Here is an 18,297-nt window from a genome sequence, read left to right as displayed (position 1 = left end):
ACCAAAAAAAAAAAAAAAAAAAAAAAAGGGGGGGGGGGGGGGGGGGGGCACAGAGGAACAAATAATTAACTCAGGATCAGCTTGGTTGTGAAGATCCATAGCATAGAGTTGGAACCTGGAGTTTGAAGTCTAATGATATCTGACGTCAAATCTTATGAGATTTGATACTTTTTGTAACCAACTGTTAAAATTCCAGAGAATTTTTGTTAGGAGACAATTCTCCATGGCCCTGTATTGGTTCTGCATGTCTTACAAGGAAGACACTCACTGCCCTTTGCTCCAGACTACTGTCTCAGGACATTTGTATAGTGAACAGCCTTGAAAGTCATGCGTATTTTTCACTATAATAAAGACTTGGGTTTCCTAACCTCAAAGTTCCTGTCCTGTAATGCAAGACACTCCACACCCAGGTGGCTTCGGCTTATTTTGCATTATCTTATGAGAACCAGGGCTGGGGGTTGCTGAGGCAAAATCGCTGAAATTCTGGCTACTACTGTGAGTAATTCATCTCTGACCTAGGAGTCTTGTGTCATCTACGAAACTGACAGGCTGTTGTTAGCGTGCAAACGGTAAAATCTCTGACCCTTCCCAGTTCTTGACGCTTTTTAAGCTATGCTTCTAAAAAGCCAACAGTGTCATATATGCACAAACTAATTTGTCTGCAATCATTTTTATCGGTCCTTCTATACTTACCAGCATTATTACGGTGGAACATCTGATGGAAAACCTTAAGAAAAATAGCACAACTATGTGTTAGAACTTTTGTATTAAAAATCTTACGTCCTTAAATTCTGAGTGACTCTAATTTGGTGCCTAATGTGTACGTGTCAAAGCCAACTCGCTAGTGATGAAATCACTTGTACATCAATATGTTAGAAAAGGACCTTTTGAAACCAAGCACGCAACCACTCTTAACAGATTTTTGTGTCCACAGAGGTCTGACTGGTCCCCAAAACACATTCAATTTACTATAATGTATTTACTAAGCAATTTAAAATATCTTAAAGGTCCTAACATGGATGTCCTGGGGGATAATATCCAAGGTTTAACATTTCTATTTTTTAAAAAAACTTTGCCCCATCTATCTTTGACCATGCCTCAGAAACCAAAATATTTAAAAACAGCTTTTACGTCAACCAATCCCTGGGTTTTCATAGTCAAGCGAGGGCTCTGCCCTTCACATTCTACCCGCGAGGAGATCTGTGTGCCGCACACCCCGAGCCGAGGCCTCAGGCTCTCACACACCTGCCGGGTCCACCCCGAAGGTAGGCGTCCGGACCCAGGTGGGGGTCGTAGCCCGTGAGGCGCGCGCCCGATGGGGAAATGAGCAGCAGGCCGGGCAGGGACCCGAGGGATCCTCACTGTCCCGGGTCCAGCGTCGGCCGCCGTCCTGGCGTCCGCGCCGCTCCCAGGGGTTCGGTCCTCCAGCCACGCCCCAGAGTCCGCCCGCGAGGGCCGCCCCACTCACCCGCCCAGCCTCAGCTTCCCGCGCAGGCGCACCCTCCTCCCCAGCCCCACCGCCAAAAGCGGCGCGTTCCTGGTTCCCCGGCGACGGCTGGCGTCACTTCCGGTGGCGTTGCTAAGCAACCGCGCGGTTTGGTAAACACTCCGCCGGCTAGAGTCAGCCTCACTCGGCGCCAGGGTCGTCTTTCCGCGTCTAAGAGTGCCATGGGGACCTCGTCAGGGATGCTGGTGCGATTTAGACGGCGCTGTGGACGGGCGACGGAAAGCACGGGTGAGCTAAACTGGCCCACCCCGACACAGGAGTATTTTCTGGTCTCCTAGCATGGGTGATAGTCGAGGTTGCCAAGTGAAGGCTTCAATTGCATTTTGAAATGGGCTCCACCTAGTCGAAAGCATCTCCAGTGGGCATCGTTGGGCTCTGTGGAAGTTAGACCGTTTCGTTGGCAGGTGAATGGGTGGAAGAGGGAAAGGGGAAGTAGGGGTGGATGGGAGAAAATTTACAGAAATAGGGGTGGAGAAAAGATAGGAAATTAGAGACTCCCAGCTGACCTGCTCGTCAGATCCTCAAGTGGCGCAGTTGCAGCTCCAAAAGTCTCATGTTAGCTGAATTCCCGCACGCTTTGTTGTTCACTGAGTGAAGGGGGATATTTTTTGGCAATGTCAATGACCTCTTTAGAGTCTTGGCTTTGCTGCAAACCTGCTGAGTGGACTAAAGTCTCTGAAAGAGATCTCTCAGTTTCCTCCTCTCTAAAGTGAAGGTAAGGTCTCTCCCTAAGTGAAATGCATAGATAGAGGGTAAGAAATAATACTACATAAGGTATTGTAATTCAGATGACCTGTTATAAAAATTTGATTATGGAATAGAAATAGACTAGTTGGACTTCTAAAGAACTCTACATCAGTTCCAACTTCTACAGTTTCTTGTCTGTAATTCCCAATTAATGTTGTCATTGGTGACAACTGGAATCTTGGGAACTTGAACTGTCTTCAAGTTATTGCCTGAGCTTTTGTAGCAATAGTGCCCCCTGTTCCGGATAGGGTGAGAGTCAGCCATTCTCCCACCAGTGAACACTAGAGGGTATTTGTGCAGTGGGAGCCTTATGAAGTAGCAGCAGTGAGTCCTGTCATGTAAAAGGAGAGAGGCAATACCCACGTGACAAGTATTGAAAAAGCACAATTACGCTCACATATTCACTTTCTTGTATATGTAATACTGCACTAAACGATTTTGATTTGCCTAATAGGTGTTTAATAGTGTTGTGTGGAAACGGCCAAAAAGTTTCCATCTGAGTTCACTGCTGAGTTATATACTCCATTTGGAGAAGGGTGAAGTAGGAGAGGGGTTCAGATTTGTGGACAATTATCTGTAAAACAAATAGTTATGTAAAGATTTAGTGGGGAGACAGCCAGAATGGCAGAAAAAGGATCTCTGAAAATCCTCTCCTCCATAAAATTAACAAGAACACTGGAAATAATTGTCAAAATCAGATTTTTTAGAACTCTGGAAATTAACCAAAGGCTTGCAGCAATCCGGGGATTGTTTATTCAAGAAAAACAGCTGAATCTTGGTAACAAGATTTTTGGCATTTTAACTTGCTCTAGTCCCATACTTTCTCCCAGTATGCTAGGGATTAGTTGTGTTTCTTGAAAGTTCATGTATCGGAAATTTGACCCCCATTTTAAGAGTGTTAAGAGAGTGGGAAATCCAACTATGTTGTTTCAAAGGTGATTAGATTATGAGGACTGTGCCCTTTTGAGTGGATTGATCCATTTATGGAGTAGTGGGTGTGGTTCTGATGGCTTTATAAGGAGAGTGTGTAAGAAAGTTAGTTCACTCTTGCTCAGCCCTTTCTCACTGTGTGACACCCTGCTTTGCTATAGAGAGTTTCCACCAAGAAGGCCCTCATCAGGTGTGTTTCCTGGATCTTAGACTTCCCAGCCTCCAAATTGTAAGAAATACATTTCATTCTTTATAAATTACCCAGGGTTAGCTCAGTTGGTTACAGCATGGTGTTAATAATGCCAAGGTCCAGGGTTTGAACCCTGTACTAGCCAGCCACCAAAAAAAGAAAGAAAGAAAAAGAAAAAGAAAGAAAAATAGTGTAAATTACCCAGTTTTGGATATTCTGTTATAAGCATCAGAAACGGACTAATACACATTACTATGATAGCCTAGAAAACCACAGCAATCACAGTGAAAAGCAGTGACTTAAAACCTGTGGAGGTGGAGAGCAGGATATGACCCCCTCCAAAGCCCATTTTCCAGATAACTGTTTTTATTTGACCTGTCTGGCAGTTTCTCAGAAAATCTCTCATGAAGCTTGTGTTATTTGACCTGATTCAGATCTCATTAGGTATGTTTGTCAAAATGATCAGTGGCAATTGTTAACATCACAGCTGCTTGAGTCAATGCAATAGTTTGAATATGTCCCCCAAAAGCAAGCTTTGGAAACTGAATCCCCAATGCAACAGAGTGATTAGGCCATGAGGGTGGAGTGAATGGATTAATACCATTATGGCAAGATTAAGTTTGTTATTGCGGGAATGGATTAGTTATAAAAGTGGGGAGGTGGCTCCCTTTTTTTCTCTATCCTGCCCTCTCTTTGCCCTTTTGCCATATGATGCCTTTTACTATGTTATGATGCAGCAAGAAGGCCCTTGCCAGATGCTGGCATCTTGATTTTTGATTTCCCAGCCTACAGAACTGTGAGTTAGCTAATAAATTTCTGTTCATTATAAATTACCTAGTCTCAGGTATACTGTTATAGCAACACAAGACAGATTAAGATAGGCAGTGATAACAGTTGGGGGCAAACAACCAACTAACCAAAAAACTTAAGAGGAATAGTTGGGAAATGAGATGTCTATAGGGGGCTTTGGAAAGTTCCTGATATATTTTTGGGAATCTAGGAGGCCAAATGCATACATGGAGCTATACATGTGCCCAAGAAACACGTGAAAATATCTGAAGCTCTCATCCCTGACTGACTGAAGTGCTGTACAAGAATAAAATAAAGGCTAAGACAGAGTTGTAAACTGCGTGCCTGAGCACTGAAGGATGCCTCAAAACTCATAAAGATCCCCTTGGCAAATTCTGGAAGATCTGTTAGTTCAGTCATTTAAGGAAATCTCTGTCCAGTCATTAGTTGATGACTAAGCTAACCAAGCAGAGACTTCAGAGGCCACATATGACAAAGAATACAGACTTTACAGAATTAGTTCAGGAAAGTTACTAAACAGACAGCAACAGCAACAACAAACTTTGGGTGTGTGGGGGAATCTGATTTCCAGAATTGTCACATATTTAAAATGTACACTTTTAAACAAAAATTATGAGGCTTACAAAGAAATAAGAAAGTATGGCCCAAACACAAGAAAACAGTTTCAATAGAAACTGTCTCTGGGAAGTGGGTTTCAATAGAAACTGTCTGTGTGGGGTGGGGAAGGGATAAGAATGTTATATAAATGGAATAAGTCAGTTAGCTGAGTTGGTTAGAGCATGGTCAAGGGTGCTCAAGGTTAAGGTCAAGTGTTCAATCCCTGTACTCTCCAGCTGCCAAGAAGGAAAAAAAAGAAAAGAAACTGTCCCTGAGGAAGCCCAGAAGTTGGACCAACTAGACAAAAACTTTTATAAATTTTCAGCTATTGTAAATATGTTCAAAGAACTAAAAAATATGTCTAAAGAAATACAGGAAAGTATTAAGAATGCTGTCTCATCAAATAAAGAATATCAATAAAGAGAAAGAAATTGTAAAAAGGAACCAAATAGAAAATTTGGAGTTGAAAAGCATAATAACTGAAATGATAAATTCACTAGAGGGGTTCAATAGCAGATTTGAGCTTGCAGAAGAAATAATCAGAGAACTTGAAGATAAGTCAATTGAGATAATTCAGCCTAAGGATAATTAGAAAGGAAAAAAAGAAAAAAATGAAGAAAAATGAGCAGATCCTCATAGAAATATAGGACACAAGCAAGTATACCAACATAAATATAATGTGAGTCCTGGAAGGAAAAGAGCAGAGAAAGGGGCAGAAAAAAATATTTGAAGAAATAATGACCAAAGACATTCCAAATTTGATAAAAAGCATTCATCTACACTTTTAAGAAGCTCAGCTATACTCTAAATAAGGTAAACTCAAAGAGATCCATAGCCAGACAGATTGTGATCAATCTGTCAAAAGCCAGAGACAGAGAAAATCTTGAAAGCAGCAAGAGAGAAATGACTTATCACATAAAAGTGATCCTTAATAAGATTAACAGCACATTTCTCATAAGAAATTATGGACTCTGGAGGTAGCATGTTAAAATATTCAAAATACTGAAAGAAAAAGACTTCAAAAATTCTATGTTCAGCAAAACTATTCTCTAAAAATGATGGAGAAATTTAGAGATTTCTGGGTAAATAAAAATTGAGTAAATTTATTGCTAGCAGGCCTACCCTGCAAGAAATACTAAAAGAAGCTCTTCAGACAAAAATGAAAAGAAACTAGACAATAACTCAAATATACATGAAAAAATAAAGAGCACTGATGAAGTATATAGGTAAATATAAAAGACAGTGTAAATGTATATTCTGTTTCTAACTCCTTTCTTCTTCTGATTTAAAAGACAACTGAGAAATATAATTATAAATCTGTGTTGATGGGCATACAATATATAAAGTTGTAATTTGTATGACAGCACAAAAAAGAGGTGAGGGAGTGGAACTATATAGAAGTTTTTGTAAACTCTTCAGACTAAGTTGGCATTATTATAACTAAATTGTTATAAACTAGGATGTTTATTTAATCTCCAGGACAACCATATTTAAAAAACAAAACAAAACCTAAAAACATTTTAGTAAAAGAAAGGACAAGGGAATTAAAATGATACAATGGAAAATATTTAACATAGAAGAAGGCAGTAGTGGAGGAATAGAGGAATAAAAAAGCCATAAGACATATAGAAAACAAAAAAAGCAAATAACAAAATGCAAAATGGCAAACATAAATCTTACCGTATCAGTAATTACATTAAATATTAATCAATTATATATTCCAGTTAAAAGACTAAAATGGGTGGAATGGATTTAAAAAATCATGAAACTATATCTTGTCTATAAGAGATTCACTTTAGGTTCAAAGACACAAATAGGTTGAAGTTAAAAGGATGGATAAAGATATATCATATGAACAGTAACCAAAAGAGAGCTGAAGAGGCTATACTAATATCAGATAAAATAGTCTTTAGGCAAAAGTTGTTGACAGAGACAAAGAAAAACATTTTATACTGATAAAATGGTAAATCTATCAAGAAAATATAATGATTATAAAAATATATGCACCTGACAACAGAGCCCTAAAACACATGAAGCAAAACCTGACAGAATTGGAGGAAGAATTAGACAATGCAATAATAGTAATTGGAGACTTTAATACCACACTTTTAATAATATATAGAAGAGCAACAAGGAAATAGAAGACTTGAAAAATGCTGTATACCAAAAAGACCTAGCAGACATCTGTACAACACTACACCCAACAAAAGCACAATATACATTTCTCTCAATTGCACATGAAACATTCTTCAGGATAAACCATATGAAAGATCATAAATCAAGTCTTTATAAATTTAAAAGCATACAAAGGATACAAAATATATCCTCCAATCACAATAGGATGAAATTAGAGGTCAATAACAGAAAACAAAAAAGGGGGGGGGATTCACAAATATTTGGAAATTAAACAACACACTCCTAAATATAAAATTGGTGAAAGAAGAAATCACAAGGGAAATTAGAAAATACTTTGAGATGAATGCAAATGAAAATACAGCATACCACAATTTGTGGAATACACACACACACACACACACACACACACACACAAAGAGAGAGGGAAAGATTGAGATTTTTTTTTTTTTTTTCTTTTCTTTTTTTTCATTGGTGGCTGTCCAGCAAGGGGTTCCGAATGCATGACCTTGGTGTTACAAGGCTGCACTCTAACCAACTGAGCTAACTGGCCAGGCAGAGATTTATTTTTAAAAAATTGGTTTATGTGATTATGGAAGCTGGCAAGTCTAAAATCCATATAGCAAGCTGACAGGCGGGAGATTCAGGTAAGAGTTGATGTTGCAGTCTTGAGTCTGAAGGTTGGAAACACACAGAATTTCTATGTTGCAGACTGGAGACAGAATTCATTCTTTTGGAAACCTCAGTCTTTGCTTTTAAAGCCATCAGCTAATTGGATGAGACCTACTCACATTATGGAGTCAATTGATTTTACCTAACGTGAACTGATTGTAAATGTTAATCATCTAAAAAATACCTTTACAGCAGTATGTAAACTAATGTTTGACCAAACAACTAATTGCCATTATCTAATCAAGTTGATACATAAACTTAACCTTTACAATATGTTTTTAAAAGACACAAGATCTCAAATAAGTAACATAACATTACACCTCAAGGAACTAGAAAAAGAAGAGCAAAGAAAACCCAAAGCAATAAAAGAAAGAAAATAATAGAGATTAGAGGAAATAAATTAAATGAAGAATAGAAAAGCAATAGAGAAAATCAATAAAACCCAAACCGGTTATTTGGAAAAGTCAACAAAATTGACAAACCATTGTCTAGACTGACCAAGAGAAAAAGAGAGAAGACTTAAATTACTAAAATCAGGAATAAAAGAGGGGACATTAGTACTGACCTTACAGAAACAGAAAAGATTTTGAGGGAACACTGTCAACAATGTATGACAAAAAATTAGGTAACCTAGATGAGATAGGCAAATTCCTAAAATGACACTAACTACTAAAACTGACTTAAGAAGAAATTAAAAAATTGAATAGACCTAAAACAAGAGGTTGAATTAGTAATTGAAGAACTTCCCACAAAGCAAAGCTCAGGACCAGATGGCTTTACTGGTGAATTCTACTAAATGTTTAATGAAGTATTAATACCATTCCTTCTCAAACTCTTTAAAAAAATTGAAAAGCTTTGTAATATAATTTGAAGTTGGGAAGTGTCATGCCTCCCGCTTTATTTTTTTTGCTCAGATTGCTTTGGCTATTAGGGGTCTTCTGTTTTTCCTCATGAATGTTAGGATTGCTTTTTCTATTTCTGTGAAGAATGTCATTGGTACTTTGATGGGGATTACATTGAATCTGTAGATTGCTTTGGGTAGAATGGACATTTTCCTGATGTTAATTTGTCTAATCCAAGAACATGGTATGTCTTTCCACCTTTTTGTGTCCTCTTTACTTTCTTTCAATAGTGTTTTGTAGTTCTCATTGTAGAGATCTTTCACATCCTTGCTTAAATTGATTCCTAGCTATTTTATTTTTTGGTGACTATTATAAATGGGCTTGCTTTCCCCCCTGATTTCTTTTTCTGCTAGTTTGTTATTGGAATATAAAAACACTACTGATTTTTGGTTATTGATTTTGTACCTGCAACATTACTGAAAATGTTAATCCGCTCTAAGAGTTTTTTTGGTAGAGTCTTTAGATTTTTCTATATATAAGATCATGTCAGTGGAGAATCAAGATGGTGGAATAGGCAGTCTCCAGCCTCTCTCTCTCCCACAATCAACCAATTTACAACAATTAAAAAGCAAAGACTGCCAGGCTGGGGCTGCCGAACTCAGGGGAAGAGGAGGAGAGACCCAGAGTTCATGAAGACAGGAAAAGCCATGATGAGATAAAGAAGGGACTGCCCCAACTATTTTGAGCCACAGCCATTTTAAGGCTGACCCTGGTGAGCACATGGAGCAAGAGCTGGCAAAAACTGCAGCTGTGCCCTTTGTGTGAAGTTGCTTGGAGACTGCAGGGAATAGGAGGGCCGGTGGCCCCCAGGCTAGTGAAACCACTGACAGTATTCCTGTGGACCCATATAGGAGTGAGGAGCCACAGACAACTGGAAAAAGGAGCCACTCAAAGGTTGGTGAGTCATCACAAGGGATTGGCACATGGCCCACTCCATGGGAAGTGTTTGGATTGTGGGGGATGGTGGAGACTGGCCCATGGGGGGAACATTAGGGCATAGCAAGGACAGCAATCAGCTGATTGTCCCTCTAATCAGCACATGCCCATTCAGTGGAGTCTGTTTAGGAATATAGAACTGCAGGGGATGCAGTTTGCTGAAAAGGCTCAGGCCCAGACAAGGATATCCACACAACCCAGATGTACCAGATCTCACAAGACCCAGAAGTACTTAAAAGGTCAACAATTAAAACCTGAGCTGCAGGGCCGGCCCGGTGGCACACTCGGTAGAGTGCAGCGCTTGGGAGCACGGCGGCGCTCCTGCCGAGGGTTCGGATCCCATATAGAGACCGGTCCGCTCACTGGTTGAGCGCGGTGCGGGCGCGACACCAAGGATTGCAATCCCTTTGCCGGTCGCAGTATGGGTGCGACACTGAGGGTTGCGATCCCATTACTGGTCAGTAAAAAAGACAAAAAGGAAAAAAAAAAAACCTGAGCTGCACAAAAAGCCTTCCCCAGAGAACCAGCAGCACAGCAGCAATTTAGCTCAACCATAGGGCTCAAGTGCTGGTTCCCACAGGAAGTTCCCCTATTTTAGAAGTAAGCAAAGAACAACAAGTTAGTTCCAGTGCAGAGTTTAAGTGGTGGTGGTAGCTCATGATCCAACACAGAACTGAAAGAAAACACAAAAAACCCACAGACCAGAGACAAAGTTCTGATATTAACCAGTAAAGGTCTAACACCACCAAAGAATACCTACAAAATGTAGAAGAACCGTTAAGCCCCTTGGGCTCCTGAGATGGGGTTAGAGGGGGCCCAAGAGCCTCAGCCACATCTCCCTGATGCTTGCATCCAGCCCAGCAATGACTGGTCTGCTGCTGGAAGTCTCCTAGGCTTCCAAGCTGGGTGGGGGGGAACAGCGGCTAAGGGCCTCAGCCATGCAACCCCCAACATCCACATCCAGACTGGCAACAACTGGCCCACTTCCAGAAGCCCCCTGGACCCCCAGGCTGGGGTGAGGAGGTTTGAGGGCTTCAACCACTCCCCCTAATATTTGCATCCAGCCCAGCAACAACCAAGCTGCCGGTTGTCAGCTGGACCTCAGCCACAGCCCTCCACCCTCTGCAACCAGGCCAGTGAAGGAGCTAACCATGAGCCATGCCCACCCCCCAAACCCCACCTCCATCTCCCTCCCCCGCCTCCCCTCCACTGCTCTTCAACAACATCTTAGAATGTAAAAAGAAAAGATCATGTTGTCTACAAACAGGGACAGTTTGACTTCATCCTTTCCAATCTAGATGCCCTTTATGTCTTTCTCTTGCCTGATTGCTCTGGCTAGTACTTCCAGTACTATGTTAAGTAGAAGTGGTGAGAGTGGGCATCCTTGTCTGGTTCCCGTTCTTGTCTTGTTCCCATTCAGGTGATATTGGCGATTGGTTTGTTGTATATGGCTTTTATTGTGTTAAGATGATTTCCTTCTCTACCAAATTTGATGAGAATATCATGAAGGGATGTTGAATTTTGTTGAATGCTTTTTCTGCATCTGTTGAGATAATCGTGTGGTTTTCTTCCTTGATTTTGTTGATGTGGTGTATCACATTTATTGACTTGCATATGTTGAACCATCTTGCATCCCTAGGATGAATCCCACTTGATCATGATGTTTAATTTTTTTGATGTGTTGCTGTATTCTGATTGCTAATATTTTGTTGAGGATTTTTCCATTTATGTTCATCAAGGATTTTGACCTGTAATTTTATTTATTTATTTATTTTTGTTTACTGGCATAAAAACAGACACTTGGATCAATAGAACAGAATAGAAAACCCAGGAATCAACACACATGCTTACAGCCAACTGATCTTTGACAAAGGGAAGAAGAACATACATTGGGGAAAAGACTGCCTCTACAATAAATGGTGCTGGGAAAATTGGACATCCATATGCAGAAGAATGAAAGTGTACCTGTATCTCTCACCGTATACCAGCATCAACTCAAAATGGATTAAAGACTTAAATATAGATCCCAAACCATAAAATTACTAAAAGAAAACAGGGGAAACACTCCAGGATGTAGGACTGGGCAGACATTTTATGACTAAGACTCCAAAAACAAAGCAACAAAGTAAAAAATAAACAAATGGGATTATATCAAACTAAAAAGCTTCTGCACAGCAAAGGAAACAATCAACAGAGCAGAAAGACAACCTATGGAATGGGAGATAATATTTGCAAACTCTACATTCAACAAGGGATTAATATATAAGGATGTCAATCAACTATACAGTTAAAAAAACAGTAATCCAATTAAAAATAGGCAAAGGAGCTGAATAGACACTTTCCAAAGGAAGACATACAAATGGCCAACAGGTACCTGAAAAAATGCTCAGCACCACTAATCATCAGGGAAATACAAATCAAAAGCACATTGAGGTATCATCTCATCCAGTTAGACTGGCCACTGTTAAAAAGAGCAAGAATAAAAAATGGTGGTGAGGATGTGGGGAAAGGGAAACTCTTCTACACCACTGGTGTGACTGTAAATTAGCAGTATGGAAGTTTCAGTATGGAAGTTTCTCAAACAACTACAGATAGAACTACCATATGATCCAGCAATCCCACTACTAGGTATATATCCAAGGGAATGGAAATCATCATGTTGAAGGGATAACTGCACTCCCATGTTCATTACAGCTCTATTTACAATAGCCAAAACATGGAAACAACCTAAATGTCCATTGACAGACGATTGGATAATGAAAATGTGGTATATATACACAATGAAATACTACTCAGCCATAAAAAAGAATGAACTTCTGCCATTGGCAGCAAAATGGATGAGCCTGGAGAAAATGATCTTAAGTGAAATAAGGCAGACACAGAAAGAGAAATACTGCATGTTCTCACTCATAACTGGGTAGGAAGGAAGGAAGGAAGGAAGGAAGGAAGGAAGGAAGGAAGGAAGGAAGGAGAAAGAAGACCACACAAAGCTAAGGATACTTGAGATGGGGGGAAGGGAAGGAGCAAGGTAGGGGAGTGATAGGTAATGTGGTGGGCATGGGAACGATTATGATTTGTAATGATGAATATGCTAATAATAATAATAATAATAATAGAAGAGGAAGGAACACTTCCCAAGTCATTCTGTGAGGCCAATATTACCCTGATACCAGAGACAGAGACATCACAAGAAAAGAAAACTACAAACCAATATCCCTTATGGATATAGATGTAAAAATCCTCAACAAACACTGGTAAACTAAATCCAGCAACATGTAAAAAGGATTATACACCATGACCAATTGGGATTTGTCTTAGGAATGCAAGGTTAGTTTAATGTCTGATAAACAATTAATTTAATTCACCATATCAATAAAATAAAAGATGTCGATGGATTAGAAAACTTAATATTGTTAAGATGACAGTACTTCCCAAATTGATCTACAGATTCACCACAATCCCTATCAAAATCCTACCTGGCTTTTTTGTTGAAAGTGACAAGCTGATTCTAAAATTCAAATGGAAATACAAGGGACCCAGAATAACTAAAACAATCTTAAATGAGAAGAACTAAGTAGGAGGATTCACATTTCATGATATCAAAACTTAACTACAGTGCTATGGTCATCAAGACAGTGTGGTACTGACATAGGCTAGACATATACATAAATGGAATAGAAATAATGAAATAAACCCTGTGTGTGTAGTAAGTTGATTTTTTTTTCCTTTTTGTCTTTTTTCGTGACCAGCAACGGATTGCAACCCTCAGTGTCACGCCCATACCGAACCGGGACCGGCAACGGGATCGCAACCCTCGGTGTTGCGCCCACACCTCGCTCAGCCAGCGAGCGGCCGGTCTGTATGTGGGATCCGAACCCTCAGCGGGAGCGCCGCCACACTCCCAAGCGGCGCACTGTAGCAGTGCACCACCGGGCCAGCCCTGTAGTAAACTGATTTTGACAAGGGTGCCAAGACAATGCAATTGGGAAAGAATAGTATTTTTAACAAATGGTGCTGAGATAACTGGTTATTCACATGCAAAAAAAGTAAATTTGGACTCCATACATCACACCATTTACAAATATTAATTCAAAATGTACTATATCCGTAAATATAAAAGCAAAAACTATAAACTCTAAGAAGAAAACTTAGATGTAAATCTTTGTGACCTTGGATTAAGCAACAATTTCTTAGATATGACACCTAAGGCATAATCAAGTCAAAAAAAATAGATTTTTGGCCTTCATCAAATTAGAAACTTTTTTTAACTAATTGTGTCTGCAGTTACTCTACTGAAGATTTGAGATGTCAAAGAGGAGGACTCACATTGTGCTCTATACAGCTCTCTGACATCTTGCTTTCCTGCCATCATTGCCAAAGCCTGCTCACCCACTGTTTACTTTGAGGGGAGCAGTTCCTGCCAGTGTGAGCTGTTTGCTCTACCAAACCCCTTTAGAATTCTGGTGAATTTAAACTTGCTTCATTTTATTGCACATCTTAAAGAATTGGAATGAATCTTGGGTCAGAGAAAGATATTTACATGCCTAACGATATGTTAATTAAAAGGCAGATGGTTTAACTTAGAGTCCATTGTTTGGTTAGCCTCTGATTGCAAGTAACACAAATTAAGTTGAGCTGGTTTAGGCAAGAGAAAGGAAATTTGTTACAAGGCTATAAGAATGTACTGGTGAGGACTCTTTGGTTGCAAGTGACTAATCTAATTCACAGAAGTTAAAACAAAAGGAGAATATTTTAGCTCACATACCCGGGATTTCAGATAAAACTTGATCTAGGATCCTGTTGTGCTTCTTAGCTTTGCTTGGCTTTATTCTGCAAGCAGAGCCTTGGTATGTGGTGGGCAACATAGTGCCTGTGGTTCTAACTTACACTTTTTTCTATTTTCTGGAGAGAATGGCAACATACGCGTGCCAATTTCAGAAACAAATTTGGTGAAGTTTCAGGTATATGGTATCCAGTGGGGCAAGTTGTAAATGGGGCCAGTTAAGGTATCTGCCCAATGCCAGTTGCTGTGGGCCTTCACTGGAACCTTATCATGTGGTTTGTGTGATGTTTTGCATGTGCAGCTTCCAAAATTGACTCTGATTTCTAGGAGATTCAGTAGGCTACCTAATATCCCTTAATGTATTCCTTTTCCGCTTAAACTAGTTAATGTGAGTTTGGTTGTTAATAATTAAGAACCTCGATTGATTAAAAGAGTAAGTGCATTTCTCTGAGGAGAGCCGTTAATAGCTTCATTGTGTTGTTTAGGTGCTTTTGAATTTGTATAACAGAATATCCAGCTCAATCATTTCAAAAGTAAGGAAATTTATTCACTCATATAAGGAAAACTTCAGGCTTTAGGTTGGGTTGAATAGCAGCAGAGCGAGATCACCATTGCCCCAGGTTTTTCCTTTGTTTCTTTTTTGCAGTTCACAGTGACAGCTTCATCCAAGGCTGGTTCCTCTTGTGGTCATGGAATGGCTGCCTATCTGTTCTTCTTGCTTCCTTGTTCAAATCTAGCTTAAAAGCTTCTTGGATGTCTTTCCCAGAAGAACAAGGCAGAACGTTTCTACAAATCACAAATAAAGCTATTATCCTCTTTCTTGGCTTATTAGAGAAATAATTATTGGCAAGGGAGATGCAAGTATTCTTAAAACTAATTAGGCCTACCCAGGACTATAATCAGTTCTCCAGTCTCCATTGCTGCTTCTTAGTGGGAAAGAGGTTGAATAGAGTCAATCACAATGTCTACAACACCGAAAGATGATCATCCCCAAATTTATCCATTTATTAAGTTAGCCACTTGGTTAACTTTGAAAAATGCTTTTATAACAACCTGTTGAGATACGTATTATTGATTTCAACCTTAAAAATGAGGATACTGAGTTTCTGAGAAGTTAAATGACTTGCTTAAGTTTACACAGTAAGAAAATGTCCAAGCAGGGACTCAAATCTATGTCTTCTAATTTCAGTGCCTTGGATTTTTTCCACTTAATCCCAGCTGTTCTTAACATAATAAGAATAAATTAAATATTTGAAACAATGTCCAGGCGTCCTGCCAATATAGAAGTTTCTAGGAAAAAATATCATTTAAACTCTTCCTGAATGTCTTTAATAATCATTTTTTAAATTTATTAGGAATAACTAAGAAGAACTTTGAAGAAGATCAAAGTACCTATCCACCTCTTCTACCTAGCAAAGTAGATCTACAGCAGGTTACCATAATTCCACACAATGAATGGAAAAGAATTCAAGATAGCCTTGACAGTTTGACAAGAAAAGCAGCATGCCTTCGTGCAGAAAGAAAGGCAAAGAAAGAAATGCATTTACGATCCCAAGAAGTAGTGAAGCATTGGACTAATACATATGCAGTAAGTATTAACCATTTAGGAGTACAAGTTCACTGAAAACTTACTCTTTTTTCTTAACATTCTCTTGTACTTTTTTTAATAAATATTTTTATGTGTAAAACATAAAAATGCATTGGAACATCTCAACAGCTTTATTTAGGTATAAGTGACATACAATAAACTGGGCATATTTAAAGTGTACAGTTTGATAAGTTTTGACATATGTATATAACCCTGAAACCATCATTACTACTAACATAATGAACTTATTCATCACCCAAAAGTTTCCTCATGCCCTGTTTTACTCCCTGTCACTCTTCCCCTCTGCTCCTCTCCATCCCTAGGCAACCACTGATCCGCTTTCTTCTATTATTGATTTCACTCAGCATAATTCCTTTGAAATTTATTCATGTTGTTGTGTGCCTCTATTTTGCATTCATTTTTATTGCCAAGTCATATTCTATTGCATAGATATACCATAATTTGTCCATCTGGTCACTTGTTCATGGTTCGACATCAACCAAATGCTGACATTTGAGTTGTTTCCATTTTTTGGCTATTACAAATAGAACTGCTGTGGACATTCATGTATATGTCTATGTATGGACATATGCTTCCATTTCTCTAGAGTAAATATCTTGATGTAAAATGGCTGAATTATATGATAAGTGTATATTTAACTTTGTAAGAAACTTCCAAAAGTGTTTTTCAAAGTTGTTGTAATTTTACGTTCCCACCAGCAGTGTATGAGAGTCCTATTTCCTCTGTATTCTTGCCAATACTTGGTATGGTCAGTCTTTTTAATTATATACATTCTAATAGGTATGAAGTATCTCATTATAGTTTTAATTTGAATTTTCTAATTACAAATGATGTTAAACATCTTTTTGGGAACTTATTTTCCACCTGTATATCTTCTCTGGTGAAGTTTCTGTTCAAATCTTTTTGCCCATTTTAAAATTATGTTTGTTTTCTTAATATTGAGTTTAGAGAATTAAAAAATATATTCTCAATACAAGTCCTTTATTAGCTATTTGATTTGAAAATATTTCCTCTCAGTTGGTGTCTTGACTTTTCATTTCCTTACAATGTCTTTCAAAGAGCAGAAGTTTTTAATTTTAGTGAAGTTGAGTTTATCAGTTTTTAGTGTGTGACGCTTTTAGTGGCTTATCTAAGAAATCTTTACCTAACCCAAGATCACAAAAATTTTCTCTTGTTTTTTCTTCTAAAAGTTTTAAAATGTTAGATTTCATATATAGGTCTATGGGCCATTCTTTTTTTTTTTTTTTTTTTGTGGCTGGCCAGTCTATGGGCCATTTTTAATTAATTTTATATGTTGTGAGGTATTGATTGAATTTTTTTGTTGTTGTTGTTTTTGCATATGAGTATCCAATTGTTCCAGCATAATTTGTTGAAAAGACTATTCTTTCTTCACTGAATTGCCTTTGAACTTTAGTTGAAAATTCAGTATGTGGGGATATTTCTGGACTATCCATTCTGTTCCATAGATCTATTCATCTGTCTTTATAACAATAATGTACTGTCTTGACTATGGTAGATTTAATAATGTCTTGAAATAAAGTAGTATGAATCTTTCAACTTTGTTCTTTTTCAAAGTTGTTTTGGTTATTCTAGGTCCTTTGTACTTCGTTTTGAATTTTAAAATCAGCTTATCGATTCCTACAAAAAAAAAAAGCCAGCTGGGATATTGATTGGGATTGTGTTGACTCTCTAGATCAATTTGGAGAGAATTTACATCTTGACAGTATTGAGTCTTTTGACGCATGAACACACTGTCTCTCTCCATTTACTTAGGTCTTAATTTCTGTCAGCAATATTTTATAGTTTTCAGTACATAGATCTTATATATACATATATATGTACACTCATATTTATCCCTATTTCATATTTTAATGCTATAGTAAATGGTACTTTTTTAAAAGTTTCAATTTGCTATTGTTAGCTATAAGAATACAATTCATTTTTTTCTATTTTGATCTTGTATCCTGGACCATTGCTAACCTCATTTGTTCATTCTAGCAGCTTTTTTGTACTTTCCATCAGATTTTCTACATAGACACATGGCATCAGAGAATAAAGACGTTTTACTCCCTTCTTTACAATCTAGATGTCTTTTATTTATTTTTCTTGACTTATACTAGCAAGAACCACCGATACAATGTTGAATAAATATAGTGGGAGTGGATATTCTTGCCTTTTTACTGATCTTAGGGGGAACATATTTGTTCTTTCACCTTTAAGTATGATGCTAAGTGTAAATGTTTTGTAGATGTCTCTAATCAAATTGAAGAAATTGCCTTCTATCCCTAAATTATTGAGTTTTTTGGCTATTTTAAAATCAGGAACAGATGTTGGATAAGTGCCTTTTTTCGGTGTCTATTGAGATGAGCGAGTTTTTATTTTCCAGTTTGCTAATATTGTAAATTATATTGATTGATTTTCAAATATTAAACTAAGCTTGCACTCCTAAGGAACCCTCTATTGGCCATGATGTATTATCCT

At 38.3% G+C, this 18,297-nt stretch overlaps 2 protein-coding genes across 3 annotated transcripts in view; one reads left to right on the top strand and one right to left on the bottom strand.

Moving 5' to 3' along the window:
- Positions 1-1,380, bottom strand: part of PHOSPHO2 (phosphatase, orphan 2) — a 3,332-nt gene extending 1,952 nt beyond the window's left edge. Inside the window, exons 1-2 of one of the 2 annotated variants that reach the window (XM_008591285.1) lie at positions 1,246-1,380; positions 694-727 (exon numbers count right to left, since the gene is read on the bottom strand). The gene's annotated coding sequence lies outside the window, so the exon portion shown is untranslated. The remainder of the gene's footprint in view (positions 1-693; positions 728-1,245) is intronic. The other variant, XM_008591343.1, reaches the window with a different exon arrangement.
- Positions 1,381-1,657: 277 nt separating this feature from the next.
- The window catches only part of CCDC173 (coiled-coil domain containing 173), a 37,189-nt gene continuing 20,549 nt past the window's right edge, over positions 1,658-18,297 (top strand). The window contains exons 1-2 of the mRNA XM_008591201.1: positions 1,658-1,735; positions 15,563-15,795. Coding sequence (XP_008589423.1) covers positions 1,669-1,735; positions 15,563-15,795 — 300 coding nt within the window. The 5' untranslated portion in view covers positions 1,658-1,668. The remainder of the gene's footprint in view (positions 1,736-15,562; positions 15,796-18,297) is intronic.

The sequence above is a fragment of the Galeopterus variegatus genome, unplaced genomic scaffold (assembly GCF_000696425.1).
Source record: "Galeopterus variegatus unplaced genomic scaffold, G_variegatus-3.0.2 Scaffold12, whole genome shotgun sequence".
NCBI classification, from domain to species: Eukaryota; Metazoa; Chordata; class Mammalia; order Dermoptera; family Cynocephalidae; genus Galeopterus; species Galeopterus variegatus.
The sequence above is the reverse complement of the archived record's forward strand: the minus strand, read 5'-3'. Positions and strand labels throughout refer to the sequence as shown.